The sequence below is a fragment of the Ruditapes philippinarum genome, unplaced genomic scaffold (assembly GCF_026571515.1).
Source record: "Ruditapes philippinarum isolate M1 unplaced genomic scaffold, ASM2657151v2 ctg14315_1_1_1_1, whole genome shotgun sequence".
In the NCBI taxonomy this organism is placed as follows: domain Eukaryota; kingdom Metazoa; phylum Mollusca; class Bivalvia; order Venerida; family Veneridae; genus Ruditapes; species Ruditapes philippinarum.
In genome coordinates, this window is record NW_026859512.1 from 57 (window position 1) to 16,635 (window position 16,579).

At 33.4% G+C, this 16,579-nt stretch overlaps 2 protein-coding genes across 2 annotated transcripts; both read left to right on the plus strand.

The window, feature by feature from the left end:
• Positions 1-428: 428 nt before the first annotated feature.
• On the plus strand, positions 429-14,142 carry LOC132756768 (uncharacterized; the record flags this gene model as incomplete). The annotated part of the gene is given in 5 exon segments (XM_060747904.1): positions 429-535; positions 7,216-7,410; positions 8,115-8,351; positions 9,931-10,146; positions 10,360-14,142. Coding segments are annotated over 4 exon segments (891 nt in total). The 3' UTR covers positions 10,603-14,142.
• Positions 782-6,748, plus strand: LOC132756767 (uncharacterized). Its single transcript, XM_060747903.1, has one exon. It carries the CDS (start codon positions 782-784, stop codon positions 6,746-6,748), a length of 5,967 nt encoding a protein of 1,988 aa, XP_060603886.1.
• Positions 14,143-16,579: the final 2,437 nt, after the last annotated feature.

The window sequence follows — 16,579 nt, forward strand, 5'->3', positions numbered from 1 at the left end:
TACTGCACTAAGGTGACAACATGGCATTTTCTGTAATTGCTTCTGCTGCTTATCACCAAGGAGCTGAATGCTTGCCAGCTCAAGCAAGAGGCAGACAATGTGTTCCATGCAGTGTGATGTACTTGATTACAGTTAGTTCATAAAACCAGTCAGATCTTTAAACAAAATTGACTTGAATGATATTCTTCATGCTGGAAGCTATTTATATTGTGCGATACATTACAAAAATTCAATTACAACAGATTTCATTCATCCAGAAGAAATTCCCAAAAGAATTTATTATCAAAATCAACAGGTAAGTGTTATACACAAGGAAATTATTTCTGGTGTAATTGGCCTTGTTCATATGGAAAATGCTCCATTCTTGCAAACTCTTGAGCTTACTTAAAAAATATCTTGTCCTTTATTACTGGCATTTTCTTCTTCAGATTTTGCAAGAAATTCCAAGTGTTTGAGTGCCAATATTGATATCACCTGTGGAAGGTTGTGATTATTCAAAGTCAACAGATTGCTTGTGATTATTCAAGAGTGAACAGTAAGTGTGTTTTCTTACATTGAACTTCCCTGGTTCATTAGAGAGTCCAATGTAAATTATACATCTGCAAACCTTAGATATTCAACTGGTATTGCCAAATTATGACTTTCAATAATGTGACAGGAAAATAAAAATTGTGATTGGCTGAGTGTGGCCGAAAAGAAACATAGTCACCTTAGTGTAGTAACCGGTTAACTCCTATTATTTTAAATAGGGGGTTACTATTTACTGCACTAAGGTGACAACATGGCATTTTCTGTAATTGCTTCTGCTGCTTATCACCAAGGAGCTGAATGCTTGCCAGCTCAAGCAAGAGGCAGACAATGTGTTCCATGCAGTGTGATGTACTTGATTACAGTTAAGTTCATAAAACCAGTCAGATCTTTAAACAAAAATGACTTGAATGATATTCTTCATGCTGGAAGCTATTTATATTGTGCGATACATTACAAAAATTCAATTACAACAGATTTCATTCATCCAGAAGAAATTCCCAAAAGAATTTATTATCAAAAACAACGGGTAAGTGTTATACACAAGGGAGTTATTTCTGGTGTAATTGGGCTTGTTCATATGGAAAATGGTCCTTTCTTGCAAACTCTTGAGTGTGCTTTACTGAACAGTTGTGTTCCCTCAAAATATCTTGTCCTTATCTTTAATGGAACTGCGGTTGGCATTCATTGTGATGGCACATCTTTTTTTGTCTTTGATGGCCATTCTAGAAATGTTAATGGAAGATGGGATATTAATGGAACTGCCATTTGTGGTGTACTACATTCCATAGATGCCATGTGTGCCTACTTTCGTTCTTTAGTGATTTCTCTTGGCAAAGAGCCAAGTAATGTTCAGTTTGATTTACACCAGTATAATTTGATAAAGTATTACAAGGAAGCTGAGTATGCTGTTGAAATTTTGTATCCTAGGTTTGATTTCAGAATTTGTAATACAAAAAGGAAAAGGTCATTTGAATGCAAAATGGATATGCCGCAGTATGTTGCTAGTTTAGTGCAAAGCCGTTCATTTGTAGATGTAATTGATGACATATCTATTTCATCTGAAGAAAACAAAGTCATCAGAAAATTTCATAAGCTTGTTTCAGTAGGCCCAGACTTTGTTTGTTCCTCTTGCACTCAGACCTTTTTCAAACACTCTGTAAGAACTGCTAATACCTTGCCAAATGAAGTAAGACGAAAATTTCTCTCAAATATAAAGAGTGTAGATTCAGAAGAGTGGATATGTTTAAACTGTTGGACATCTTTGAAAAAGGAGAAGACTCCTAAATTTTGGCTTCATAATGGGCTTAGATTTCCAATTAAGCCGGATGAATTACAACTGACTGATTTAGAGGAAAGACTAGTTTCACCAAGACTACCCTTTATGCAAGTACGGGAAATGCCAAGAGGTGGACAGCTTAATTTGCGCGGTAATGTAGTCAATGTTCCAGCAAGTGTTTCAAACACTATAAAGTCTTTACCAAGGATGCTAAATGAAGATGAAACTATAATGTTGAAACTTAAACGCAAACTTGCCTATAAACACCATGTAGCGTTCGAAAATATTCGTCCTAATAAAGTTTTTGATGCTGCAAAATGGCTTGTTAGTAATAGTGCATTGTTCAGAAGTGAAGGTATTGTAGTTAATGAGACCTGGCTTGATCAACCACAAGAAGCCTTTAATAAAGAAGATGATCAAGATAAGCCAACCACAGACTGTAGTGCTGACATTGATACTTGGACAGAAGATGAAAATTTCAATGACCGTCCAACAGGTAACATGGATACATGCCTTCAGTCACTAGATTTTAGAGAATTCAATCAAGTGGTTTGTGTAGCACCGGGGGAAAACAACAAACCTCTTGCATTATTCTATGATACATATTCTGAAATATTGTCTTTTCCAACAATTTTTTGTGGACAATCACGTGTCAGTAACTTAATTCGACAAGTACCTTTGCATTATAGTGATATTTGCAAATGGGAGCTTCGCAATGTAGATCGACGAGTGGCCCTCTGTGTTCCAAATATATTTTACAAGTTGAAAAAGTTGCAGATCAAGCAAATAAAAGATAAAGTAACACTTGCAGTCAGGAAATGCAAGCTTAAGGGTCAAACTTTAACTGTAGAAAAAATGCTGTCTCCAGAATTTGTTGATAATCTGACTATGCAAAATGATGGTTATAGAGTCCTGAGAACATTGCGAGGTTCACCGCCATACTGGGAGCAAGCAAAAAGGGATCTCTTTTCAATGATACGACAGATTGGACTCCCTACATGGTTCTGTTCTTTTTCTGCTGCTGAAACTAAATGGAAGCCATTATTAAAAACTTTAGTAAAGTTTGTTGATCGAAAAGACATTACCTTGGAAGCCACACAGGAGTTATCATGGCTTGAAAAATGTAGACTTATAAAGAATGACCCTGTAACATGTGCAAGATATTTTGATTTCAGAGTACAGTCTTTTATACGTGATGTGTTGAAACACATGTCTAACCCTATTGGTGAAATAAAAGATTTCTTTTATCGTGTAGAGTTCCAGCAACGAGGCTCTCCACACATTCACATGCTTGCTTGGGTTAAAAATGCTCCATTACATGGCTCCAATGCTGACTCTGAGGTAGTTGAGTTTATTGATAAATATGTATCGTGCATGAAAGATGAAAGTATACCTGAATTGATAAATTATCAGACACATAGACATGCCAGTGCATGCAGGAAAAATGGAAAAAATGTGTGTCGTTTCAACTTTCCGTTGTTTCCAATGCCAGAAACATGTATCCTTTACCCATTACCAGATATAGAAAAGAGCTCGGATTTAGTGCAAAAGTCTAATGAAGTCATTACTACATTAAATGATTTACATAAGGAAAATACAGACATTTCGTTTCAAGATTTCCTTGAAAAATTAGGAATGGACTTTAACCTGTACATAACTGTTGTACGCTCTACATTAAGTAAAGCAACAGTGTTCTTGAAGCGTGCCGTCTCTGAAAGTAGAATCAATCACTATAATAAAGTTTTGATAAGAAGCTGGGAAGCTAATATGGATATACAGTATGTGTTGGATGCGTATTCCTGTGTTTCATATATTGTCTCTTATATTTCTAAAGGACAAAGAGGTCTTTCAAATCTTTTACGTGATGCTTGTAATGAAGCTCAACAACAGGAATCAGATATTAGGCAGCGTGTTAGAAGGATTGGTAATCAGTTTCTATCTAGTGTAGAAATAGGTGCCCAAGAAGCTGTTTACTTGGTGCTACAAATGCCATTACGGCGATGTACAAGAAATGTGATTTATGTTGACACAAAACAGCCAGATGAAAGGACATCTCTTATAAAATCACAAAATAACTTGAAAGATTTGCCTCTGTCTTCAACAGAGGTGGAAATGGACAGTACATTAAAAAGGTACAAAAGACGTCCAAAGTGTATGGAGAATTTGTGCTATGCAGACTTTGCAGCTTGGTATGATTTGTGTCCAGGCAGAAAGCAGGAAAAAGTGGCTCACATTGAAGAGGATTTACCAGAGACAGAATATGAGCATGACAAAGATGATGACTTAGAGCCTTGTGGCTCCGTTGACTATGAAAAAAAAATAAGATTCCCATGTGGGACTTGTGTGAGGAAGAGGAAACGCCAAAAAGTTATTTACACACATGTAGCATCAATTACACAAGACAAAGAAGAATTCTTTCGTCAAAAATTAATGTTATACAGTCCCTGGAGAAATGAAGAAGACTTGTTACAATATTTTTCTACACATGAAGGGAGTTACAACGCTAAAAGAGATGAAATAATTTTGAATGAAAAACAGTATGAAAACTGTTCTGTCGATGACAGTCTAGAGGTGCTGGAATACAATTACAATTCAGTCATAAATATCAACTCTGAGATTCAATTTCAGGAAGCTGTTGATGTCAATAATGGAAATAATGAATCTCTTGTAACAGAATGTTTTGATGCAAGTCAAAGAGCAAACAGCTTCATTGATTATGATATTGGGGAAGACATTGGGATCCAGCCGCGATCACAGGGCAGTGAAGTTATGCCATTCAATGAGGTTAGTGATGATGCTTACTTGCAACAGGTTAGGAGCTTAAATCATGAGCAAAAGCAGTTTTTCTATCATATTCTATCAAAGATCAAGAAACAGTCATTACCCTTTTACACATTCTTGTCCGGAGGGGCAGGTGTTGGTAAGTCTGTTGTCACTAGATGCTTATATCAAGGATTAATGAAGTACCTCAATCATAAAAGAAATGAAATTCCAGATGCAGTTAAATTATTAATGTGTGCCCCAACTGGAAAGGCTGCTCACAATATTGGTGGTCTTACAATCCATTCAGCATTTTGCATTCCTGCAAATCAAGGGTTTCAATTTAAACCACTTGATATGCAACAATTGAACAGTATGCGTGCTCGTTACCACAGCTTGAAAATGATTATAATAGATGAAATCTCAATGGTTGGTCGTGGGATGTTTAATTTCATTAACTTACGTTTGCAGGAAATCATGGGTTGTCAAAGTCCCTTTGGGAATGTAAGTGTGCTTGCAGTTGGAGACCTTTTTCAATTGAAACCTGTTATGGACTCTTGGATTTTTTCCCAAAGTTATTCATCGCTTCAAATGAATTGTCTAGGTCCAAGTTTGTGGGTTGATCTTTTTGATTTCTTTGAGTTAAAAATTGTAATGAGGCAGAAAGATGATCAGTCTTTTGCGGAATTATTAAACAGATTGCGGGAAAATCTATGTACTGAAAATGACTTAAAAGTGTTGAGGTCTCGGCAAATTGAGAACACGACTAGCACATCCTTTCAAGGATTGCCCCATTTATTTTGTAGGAGACAAGACAGTGCTGCACATAATCAATTGGTTCTTGAAAAGACTACGGCTTCTGATCTGGTTTCGATTATGGCCATTGACGATGTATCTGGTGGTATAAGTCGAGAGCTACAAGAGACTATAATATCCAGAATACCGGATGATTCAACCTTATCTATGGGTCTTCAGAAAAAACTTACACTTGGTGTGAATTTACCTGCAGAAATTTGTGTCAATGTTGACACTTCTGATGGTTTGACAAATGGTGCGTCATGTCAAGTTAAGAAATTTGACTTCAGAGTGCCTGGTTCTAAAAGATGCAGCATTGTGTGGGTTGAATTTGAAGACGTTTCAGTAGGAAGGAAGTGGCGCTTGCAATACAAACATTTGTTTTCAAGTAATACACCAAGTGCATGGACTCCTATTTTGGAAACAAGTCGGCGGTTTACATATCGTTACTTCAAAACCTACCTTATAACTCGTCGACAGTTCCCTTTATGTATGTCAGCAGCAAAGACAATACATAAAGCCCAAGGTTCAACTATGAAAGCAGCTGTGCTTCATTTTGGTAAAAGAAAAATTGAACATATCCACTATGTTGGTCTAAGTAGGGTTACAAACCTTTCACAAATACACATAACAGAGCTAAATTTAAACAAGATATGTGTATCTAAGGAAGTTGAAAAGGAAATGGAAAGACTTAGGAAGAACAAGTATATATCTTACATACCTGCTTTAGAAACATTTCCGCAAGGTGTAATGAAAGTCTGCTTTCATAATTGTCGCTCTTTAAATAGGCATTTTGAAGACATGAAACTAGACAGAAACCTTACATCTGCTGACATCATAGGATTATCTGAGACTAGGGTTTGGAATACCTTAGATGAAAGATTCATGTTGGAAGGTTTTCAAGTCATTGCTTCTAGCCAAGAACAGGCAGCACATGGACTTGTTTTATTTTACAAGAGTTCATTGGATATTGAACTTCTTTGCAACAAAACAATATCTAGCATAGAATACACTCTGGTAGGCATTAACCATGCTGTTGTCATTGGCTTTGTGTATTGCCCACCAAAATCAGCAACAGTGTCATCCCTAACCCAATTTCTTTCAGCTGTTTCTGCTAATTTGGTGAATTATCTTTTGGATAAAAAAAACTGCAAGTTAGTTTTAATGGGTGACTTTAACTTTGAGTTGACTGGTCATGAAAACTTAACTAAACTTTTCAAAGAAATATGCATGTTAAATCACTTGGAAACAAAAGAAACAACTGATTACGGAACATGTATCGATCATATCTATTCCAGTTTGTGCCAGAATGATATTTTTGACTTTGGCACGTTGGAATCATATTACTCCGACCACAAACCAATCTTCCTGGCATTTTCACTTTAATGTTTTATAAGTAAAAATTAATGGTGAAAATTGAAAATTTTACATACATTTTCGAAAAGAATTTCATATATAGAAAAAAATAAATAAATTGACAACGTAAATTTTGTCATGAAGTATTGTGCTTAGAAATGAAATCTTGGAATTGAGCTTGGGAAATCAATCATGGAATATAAGAATAGCACTGTTGGAAATCAAATGAATTACTTAATATCATAGTTGAAAAGTTTTTTAATTTTTATAGAAATCTCAATAATGAATTTCATATTAATGTTTACATATGGTGCAAAAGCTAGTCATAATTGTCAAATTATGCATGAATAATGAATTATCTGATATGAGGAAAGAATGTTGTTATATTATGCATGAAGAAAAGAAATTCATTTGTTATGCTAGAAACTTTTTTCTTTTGAAACATAATACCCGAATATTTTTGCTTATAACTTGATGGTACATTTATATTATTTCAGATGACAAGTAATACAGCAAGGAACTCTGGTCCTTACAGCAAGGCCTTGAAATGCAAAATATTGGCCATGGGAAACCCAGTGTCATATACTGGGAAAGATGGGCAAGACAAAAAGTGTCTAAATCTCGCCATGAGTGATGGCACTTCAGTTATGAAACTGACCTGTTATGATCAAACAAAGTTTAAGTATTTCAAGGTAAGCAAGTAACAAAAAGCCAGCTCACTTGACTATATAAAAGTGTTATCCTTTAATCAGATTCTACTAACATAGCATGTATGAATTCGATAAAATTTTGCCATAAGCATTAAAACTTCAGTTCTGCACTGATAAAGACTTAATTTGAAAGATATATATTCTTATATGCAAGGGCTTAGCAACTAGGCCATTTCAGTAACTAAGTCTCCTAAAATTTCTGAACTTCACAATTATTCATGCACCATGTTAAAAATAGTCATAATGTTCTTTGAATAGGAGTCACAATAATACATATTGACATTCAAAAATTCTTAAAACTGGATCTTTTAAATGCAACAAAGGAATGAAGAATGGCCCTTTCCAGTGCTTACAGTTTTATGTAAATTGGCTATTTTGTTATCCAATTGCTACATAGATATCATACATAGTCACTAGTTGACTTGGTTTGCACAAAAGAACACATGGTTATGTTTGTGACCAAGCAATGAATGGAAAAGGTGTGGCTTAATGTTCTGCTTCAAAAAACCGGGAACGTCCATTAATCTGTTTTAGCAATCGGTACTTTTTTTATTGTTGAAAAATGAAATATTTTAATGGGAAAAAGGACAAGATCAATAAACAGCTTTTCTCAATATGCTTTTCTTAATTTTTAAAGAAATATGTCATGCTTATAAATATCAATCTTTAAAATTATAAAATTGCAGGTTGGACATACTGTTGTACTTAGAGAGGTTATAAAGAGAGTAGAAGAAGGAATTGATTATATAGTTGTGACGAAGAATTCTAAAGTTTTCATATCCGGCCCACTGGAAATCCCTGCCAGCCATACAAGTATTGGAGAAAAATTAATAAACCCCCCACCTGCTGAGGAAACGAATGTGAAAGAGGCCCTTGCTTCCCCAGCAAAGAAGAAGGTGTCTGTGTCGGGAAGAATAATTCAGGTATGAAGTGTTATTGATACATTCTTTAATAGATTTCCCATTGTATGGTCCTTCTTTAGGGTTGTTGAAGGCATCATTCTATGGGCTAAAGCTTAGGTCCTTGGCATGAAACATTTATATAAGCTTTTGCACTACTTTTACCGTGACTCTTAAGTTATTTTATATTTTTATTTATTTTTAGCTCACCTGTCACAAAGTGACAGATTAAGCTTTTGTGATCGCTTTTCGTCTGTCCGTCGTCCGTCCGTAAACTTTTGCTTTAAATGACGTCTCCTCATAAACCACTGAGCCAATTTCATCCAAACTTCACAGGAATGTTCCTTTGGTGGTCACCTTTAAAAATTGTTCAAAGAATTTAATTTCATGCAAAACTCTGGTTACCATGGCAACCGGAAGAAAAATCTTTAAATATCTTCTTTTAAACAACCCTAAGAGCTAGAGCTTAGATATTTGGCATGAAACATCTTCTAGTGAGTGTCTACCAAGTTTGTTCAAATAAAAGCCCTGGGTTAAAAATTGGCCCGGGAGGGTGGGGCTATATACAGGTGAGCAACCTCAGGGCCATCATGGCCATCTTGTTATATGAACTTCTAAATAAAAGAAAAAACTGATCAATTTTTAATGCTACCAAAGTAGTGAAAGGAGCATTAAGTTGCCACCTTGCTGGTCCAGCTATCTTATCCAGACAATAAGATCAACAATATTGAAGAAATAAATATAAATTACAAAACATAAATATAAGGTTTATTGACTGATCTTTGATATGATTTGTAATTAGATAACTTTGATGTGTCTGAATATGTGATGTCCATGGCTCAATTTTTTTACCCTTTTCTTTTCTTTATTTGCCTTAAATGATATTTCTTGTTTATGCCCATATTATGTCTCTTAACTTTTAAAAGATTACTTAAACTCTAGAGAGCATCTTTGAATCATCATGCCTTAAGCACTATCAAAACCATCTCGTTTCCTTTATATGTCCTGGCCATGTTAATGTCAAAAAAGGATAAAGTGTTAATCCAGAAAATGAGCCACACATTAAATCATGTCATTTAGTTAAGTTCAAGTCACAGTAAACAAGTTGTGTGTATTCTATTTATGGATCCAGTAAAAGTACATGTTCATGTCCGGCTTATATTGTGGATGAAGGTATTTTGAAATAAATTTGCATAAATGATCATCAGACATCTTTTATACAAAATAAAAACATGTCACCCACTCACTGTGGACAAATTAGATCTCTTACTTTTTCACACTAATGTTTTAAAGTTTACTTTGATAAAAGAAAAAAAAAACCTTTAAGGTTTGTGTGTTTTTATTAATTATTGCAAAAAAAATTGTCTTCAGTGTCTGCAATATTGTCTTTCCTTGTTTTCTTATAAATTATGTAATGAAACATCTTCTTTTGTCTATTCAAGAAGATTTAATATATGGAAGAAAAACAGAGGAAATAAATCTCACATACTGTGGCACATGTACATATACTTTTTCTACATATTCTTGTATTTGTGTTACAATATATACTTCAAAATATACAACATTAAAACAATAATGTAATTTCTATAAATATACATTTTAGGAGGAGGAGATCAGAATGGTAAAAGTTAGAGGAGAAGAAGTGCCCATAAAATCAATCATGATTGAAGACGAAACTGAAAAGGCAAAAATAACATTATGGAGGGAACTGGCTGCTGTGGAAACCAGACCAGGGAATTACGTACAAGTGACAGATGTCATTGTTAATGTCTATAACAATCAAACATCCTTGCAAACAACATCAAGATCCACTGTCACAGTGAGTTGATTTAAATGACAGTCAAAAACCAATGAAATGTATATTTTGCAAAACATTCATTAAATAATGCAACAATAAAACAATACAGTTTAAAATAGATACTTGATTTATTGGGTAAAAAGAAAACAAATAATTACTCCAGCTAAGAAACAAGTAAGTTTTAGGGCTTTTATTTCATTCTTATAGCTTTGTTCTTTGGTCTTTTATCTTCAGGAAAAAACAATTCCAGAAGTGAACAAAACAGTAATGGTTGAAGGAATTTGCGTTGACGATAATCTGGCCGAACTTTTCCTCGAGGACGAAACCTCTTTATTTATTAACATTGACGTATTATTAATGGCTTTGAATCTAGAAACAACAGATAATGTCATGGAAAACGGATCATTCCAGCTACAAGTAGTGTGTGTTGGTTCAAACATAATAAGTGCTCAAAGCAATTCTGACAGTCAAGGCTAGAACAGTTTGCCAGCATTTGACAGAGAAGGACACCAATTTGACATAAATTGCAATTTTTGCTTACCATGTAAAACTCGGGGCAAGCTGTATGAATCCTATTTGGTCATAGGAGAATTGCTTTTCTTTAGAGAGAAATTCAACAGAATGTTTATTAAACTATGTGCTTAGAGCTAAGACATTTGGCATGGAACAGTGTCTACAATCTTTCTAATAATTGAAAGTTATCACAAAATAATGTCCATGTGTATGGTGCTGTCCAAGGGTTCACCTGCTTTGTACATATTTATATGAAAAGATTAAGAATTTTTTATTTTAAACCACAGTGTTTTCAATATTAGGCAGTGCCCTACACTTTGAAACTGCTCAGTACAAAAGTGCCATATCACTTTTCAGCTCACCTGCCACAAAGTGCATGGTGAGCTATTGTAATTGCTTCTTGTCTGTGGTCTGTCCATCCGTAAACTTTTACAATAAAATGACATCTCCTCATAAACCACAAACCCAATTTCATCCAAACTTAACAGGAATGTTACCTTGGTAGTCAACTTTAAAAATTGTTCAAGGAATTTAATTTCATGCAAAAAAGAAAAACTTAAAAAATCTTGTAATAGGGAACCAAAAGAACAACTAGACATAAAACATCAACTATTCTGTGTCTACCAAGTTTGTATAAAAAAAAAGCCCTTGGGTCAAAATTGGCCCTGCCCCAGGGGGTCATTGATTTTTCTTATTCGTATATTGTAAAAACATTAAAAAAAACAGAGTTAGAGCTAAAATATATAGCATAATTGGTGTCTTAAAAGTTTGTTCAAATGAGGCTTTGTGTTAAAATTGGTCCCGCCCAATGGTCAATATTTTCCCCTTTATGTATATAGTACAAAATTAAAAACACTTCTTTAAAAAAAAAATCAAAGAGCTAAGGTTTAGATACTAAGCATGAAAAATCTTCTAGTGGGAGTCTACCAAGTTTGAGCAAATAAAAGCCCTTCGGTCAAAGTTTGAACCACTCGGAGGGGTCATTGTTTTCCCCATATGTGTATAGTAAAAACTTAAAAAATAATCTTATATAAAACCCAAAGAGATGGAGCTTAGACAATTAACGGAAACATCTTTTAATGTGTGTCTACCAAATTTTTTCAAATATTGAAAAGCCCTTGGGTTAAAATTGTCTTTGCCAGTGGTTCTGTATACAGGTGGCCATTTCAGAGCCATCATGACCCTCTTGTATATTTATATTAATGTGAACTGCATACTTTTCATTTGTTTGTCATGTTTTTGGTGCCTGCTGTAATAATTTTCAATCAAAATGTACAGTTGATGATTTTTGTTTCTTTCATTTATATATCTTGATATTAAGTACTTATGTATTAAGTGCTATAGTCATTGTTACCATCTTTTGGTATTTTCCCTGTCCAGAAAAGGATGCATTATCCTGAAAGACGTTTTGGGAAATTTTCATACAGACATATAGGCAAAATTAAATCTGTTCCATATAATTTTGTTGTAAAATATGATACGTAAAATGGAACAAACAAACATCTGAATTTTCTAATTATTTGAGGTCATTTAAAGAACAGATCACTTATACATACGTAAATGAATTCTTGTTCTTACCTTTGGATAATGTTTTTCTTTTCATTGTTTAATACAATACATAATTTCATGCAATTCCTCATATGGTTTCTGTAATTTTTTCAATACTTAAAAATTCATAAAAAATAGGCCAATTTTTAAGAAAAAATGCACAGGTTAGGGAAAGATTAGGGAAAAAAAATAAACACTCTAAATTTATTCATGAAATTTTGCATATTGACTTAAACGAAGGTAAGCTTCATGAAAATAAGGAAAAAAATTTTCCCTTCATTGTAAATTACCTGCCCTTGAATTTAATGAAAAAGTCTTATTCCAGTGCAGATAACTCGAAAATAAGTACAGCAATTCCAAATTTTTTCTGTTTAAAATGTTTCTGCTATGATATTCCAATAACATGCCAAGTTTACAGAAATTCTAAAGAACAGCTTTAATTTTGCCTATATGTCTATATGAACACTCTTGAAAACATTTTTAAGCTAGGCCAAGAAAACATACTTCATACAGACATGTAATTTTATTTCTTTAACTTTATTTTTGTAATAAATATCATGTTCTATTATTATTGTTGAAATCTATTGCATAATACCTTCAAAGTACCATGTTCACAATACTTTTAATTTAATGCTTAAATATATTTTGGCTCTTAATATATACATAACAAACTTGTACATTCCTTTATTAAAAATGGTCTTTCTGATATAACCAGGCTCAAGATAATGTTTATTTATATCCTGTTATCAATGCACAAAATGTAAACAATTGAAAAATATTTTGCTTGTGTTTATTACTTATCTATTGAAATTTGCCAAATATATAAGAAAATTTGTGAGAACTTTACATGCTGGTAACATTTCACTGCATTTCTTTGACAGAGAAATATTGGATTTCTGAAAGTTATTGTAGCTTACATTTACAAAGAAACATTAAAAAAAAAATATTTATATGCATAATAACTGTTAGTTACATTTGTTAGCCTTGACTGTTACTTATGGTCAATAGTGTTACATGTATATATATATGTTTGTTTTACATTTGCTTGTATTTCTATCATTTCAAATCATTGTATTGATCATTATATAGTTTGTTAGTTTCTCAGTAGCATTGTTTTTAGATTTAATTGCAATTTTGTCACAACTATCATTTAAAATCCGTATTGATTTGCTCCTTTGACAAACAGATCACTTGTTTATGTTTCTGTGTATCAATTTATGTCTACAGGTGGAAGGGTCCATTTATAATGAGTTTCTGAGCCAAAACTGGCATCATTGTATTCTTACTATCAAGAATTGTTAAATCAGTTCATTCCTGTAAAATGAAAAAAAATACATGTAATGTTTTGCTTACCTTCTCTAGAAAATATAAAGTTGAAACGGTCAGCAAGTTATAACAGACATTTTCCTTAAATATAAAGTTTTAAACAGTCCGCACTTCATAACAGACAGTTTTCTTTAAGTTAAAAGGATATCAAAAAGTTACTGTGAAATCATTTGTCTCAGCTTGCCCCACATGTATTATCTATGAAATAAATTTGATTGTCTCCACCTGACCTGGCCTAATTAATTTTTTTGTGTTGGCATTGTTTTGAATACAAAGTGTTGAGTTCAAACTTTGCAGTACCTACATTCTTCACATTTCAAACCAATAATAATTTTTTTTGCAAACCACACCTTAAACCCCTCCCTAATGTAATGCATTATTGAAATTAGACAAGTTAGACAATACTATAGTACATTTTATAGTTAATACACATTAACCAAAGTTAAACTTCACAAAAGTTTGAAAAAAACTGCAATGCAATAGGACAAAAAATAATATCTATCCTTATCAAGAGGCATAAATAATATACACTGGTAGCTTTGTTTTCCAAAATATTGCTAATGATTTTAAAGCTGTGTTTTCTTAAATATGGTTATTATTGAATCATTGTCCACATCAGTATTCCCAATATTTTTAGCTTGACTATTCGATAAGAATAAGTAGAGCTATTGCAGTCACCCGAGCGTCGGCGTCGGCGTAACCACTTATGTTAAAGTTTTTGTAATAGTTCAAATATTTACAAAGCCTATTGCCATATGGCTTTTAAACTTTGCACACTTGTTAACCATCATGCCCCCAATTTGTAGACAAAATGAGGTAACTCTATCAAGCATTTTGACAGAATTATGCCCCTTTTTCGACTTAGAATTTACGTTAAAGTTTTTGTAATAGTTCAAATATTTTCAAAGTCCATTGACATATGGCTTTGAAACTTTGCACACTTGTTCACCATCATGACCCCAACCTGTAGACAGGAGGAGGTAACTCTATCAAGCATTTTGACAGAATTATGCCCCTTTTTCGACTTAGAATTTACGTTAAAGTTTTTGTAATAGTTCAAATATTTTCAAAGTCCATTGACATATGGCTTTGAAACTTTGCACACTTGTTCACCATCATGACCCCAACCTGTAGACAGGAGGAGGTAACTCTATCAAGCATTTTGACAGAATTATGCCCCTTTTTCGACTTAGAATTTACGTTAAAGTTTTTGTAATAGTTCAAATATTTTCAAAGTCCATAGACATATGGCTTTGAAACTTTGCACACTTGTTCAACATCATGACCCCAACCTGTAGACAGCAGGAGGTAACTCTATTAAGCATTTTGACAGAATTATGCCCCTTTTTCGACTTAGAATTTACGTTAAAGTTTTTGTAATAGTTCAAATATTTTCAAAGTCCATTGACATATGGCTTTGAAACTTTGCACACTTGTTCAACATCATGACCCCAACCTGTAAACAGGAGGAGGTAACTCTATCAAGCATTTTGACAGAATTATGCCCCTTTTTCGACTTAGAATTTACGTTAAAGTTTTTGTAATAGTTCAAATATTTTCAAAGTCCATTGACATATGGCTTTGAAACTTTGCACACTTGTTCAACATCATGACCCCAACCTGTAAACAGGAGGAGGTAACTCTATCAAGCATTTTGACAGAATTATGCCCCTTTTTCGACTTAGAATTTACGTTAAAGTTTTTGTAATAGTTCAAATATTTTCAAAGTCCATTGACATATGGCTTTGAAACTTTGCACACTTGTTCACCATCATGACCCCAACCTGTAAACAGGAGGAGGTAACTGTATCAGGCATTTTTTTTACTATCAAGCACTAAGAATAGTCGAGCATGCTGTCCTACCGACAGCTCTTGTTTAGCTTACATTAGCAATAGCTCAGCTGTTACAAAAGGTTCCCTGTCCATTTTGTCATCCATATTTCAATCATGTCATATTATACTACATGTCCAATTTGAAAATTTTTCATTTCTAGTGTTTCCTTGCAAGAACACTTTAAAATAATTTGGTCTATTGCATAAGAACTTCACTGTCTCTAAGAAGATCAATCCTTTCAACCATCTTTCTATCTAATTTTCCCTTTTTGTTTGTATTGCATTATTTATGCCATTACCTGGTGCTTCAATTCAATTTGTAATGTTTAGTTGCAAAAAACGTAATAACATTATATTAAAAGTTTTTTTTGACTGTTACACTCAATATAAAATTACATTAGCACCAAATATTAAAACATAAATCATTTTTATCACAGGATTTCTTAAAATATATGTATTTTACAAAAATACTTATAATGTCTTCAAAAATTTCATGAAATTGATATGTTCCAAGTTTCTCTTTCTATCATATGTAAAACTGAAATGCTTTAGCTACGAAGGGTAGAATCTGTCTTTCATTAAAGAAGGGTAGAATCTGTCTTTCATTACAATTGAACGTTATGCAGCAATATTTAATGTATTGTTACCGGATATATATTTATTTTTACATTCTCATGCAATGCTCTAGTCATGAATGTACATGCTCATGAATGTACATGCATTCATATTTTGTATTAATATTTTATTGTGCCATTTAGATAATGTAGTGTTAACAGTTAATAAAGTTGTTCTCATTTAGTTCATTGTTCGTTTCTTCCCTCCTCAAATATAATATTCAACAACCAGTGTAAATGTCTCTATCGGATTGATAATCTGTAACTCAGTGGCCCGTATTCCTTTATGCTTCAGTAAGGCTGAGCAGCGAATACTTCAGTGCTTTCAGCGCTTTGATTCTGATTGTATTCTTTTTTTCCTTGTCTTTTTTTCTTTCTTTTGTTTTTACATTTACTTTTTTATCATGGTAAACGTATTACTATTCAACTACAATGAAGTGTATCTCTGCATATTATATTAAAGGGCATTACAAAAGATTTTCCTTTCATTATCCTAACATTACACAAGAATTAGCATCCGAATGCCCTTTTTTGGAGGGGGTGGGGAGTTGGGATGGGGGCGAGGTTCTTGCATATAAAATGCCTAGGTGTACCGTTTTAAAAGGTAGATTGGCGTAAAA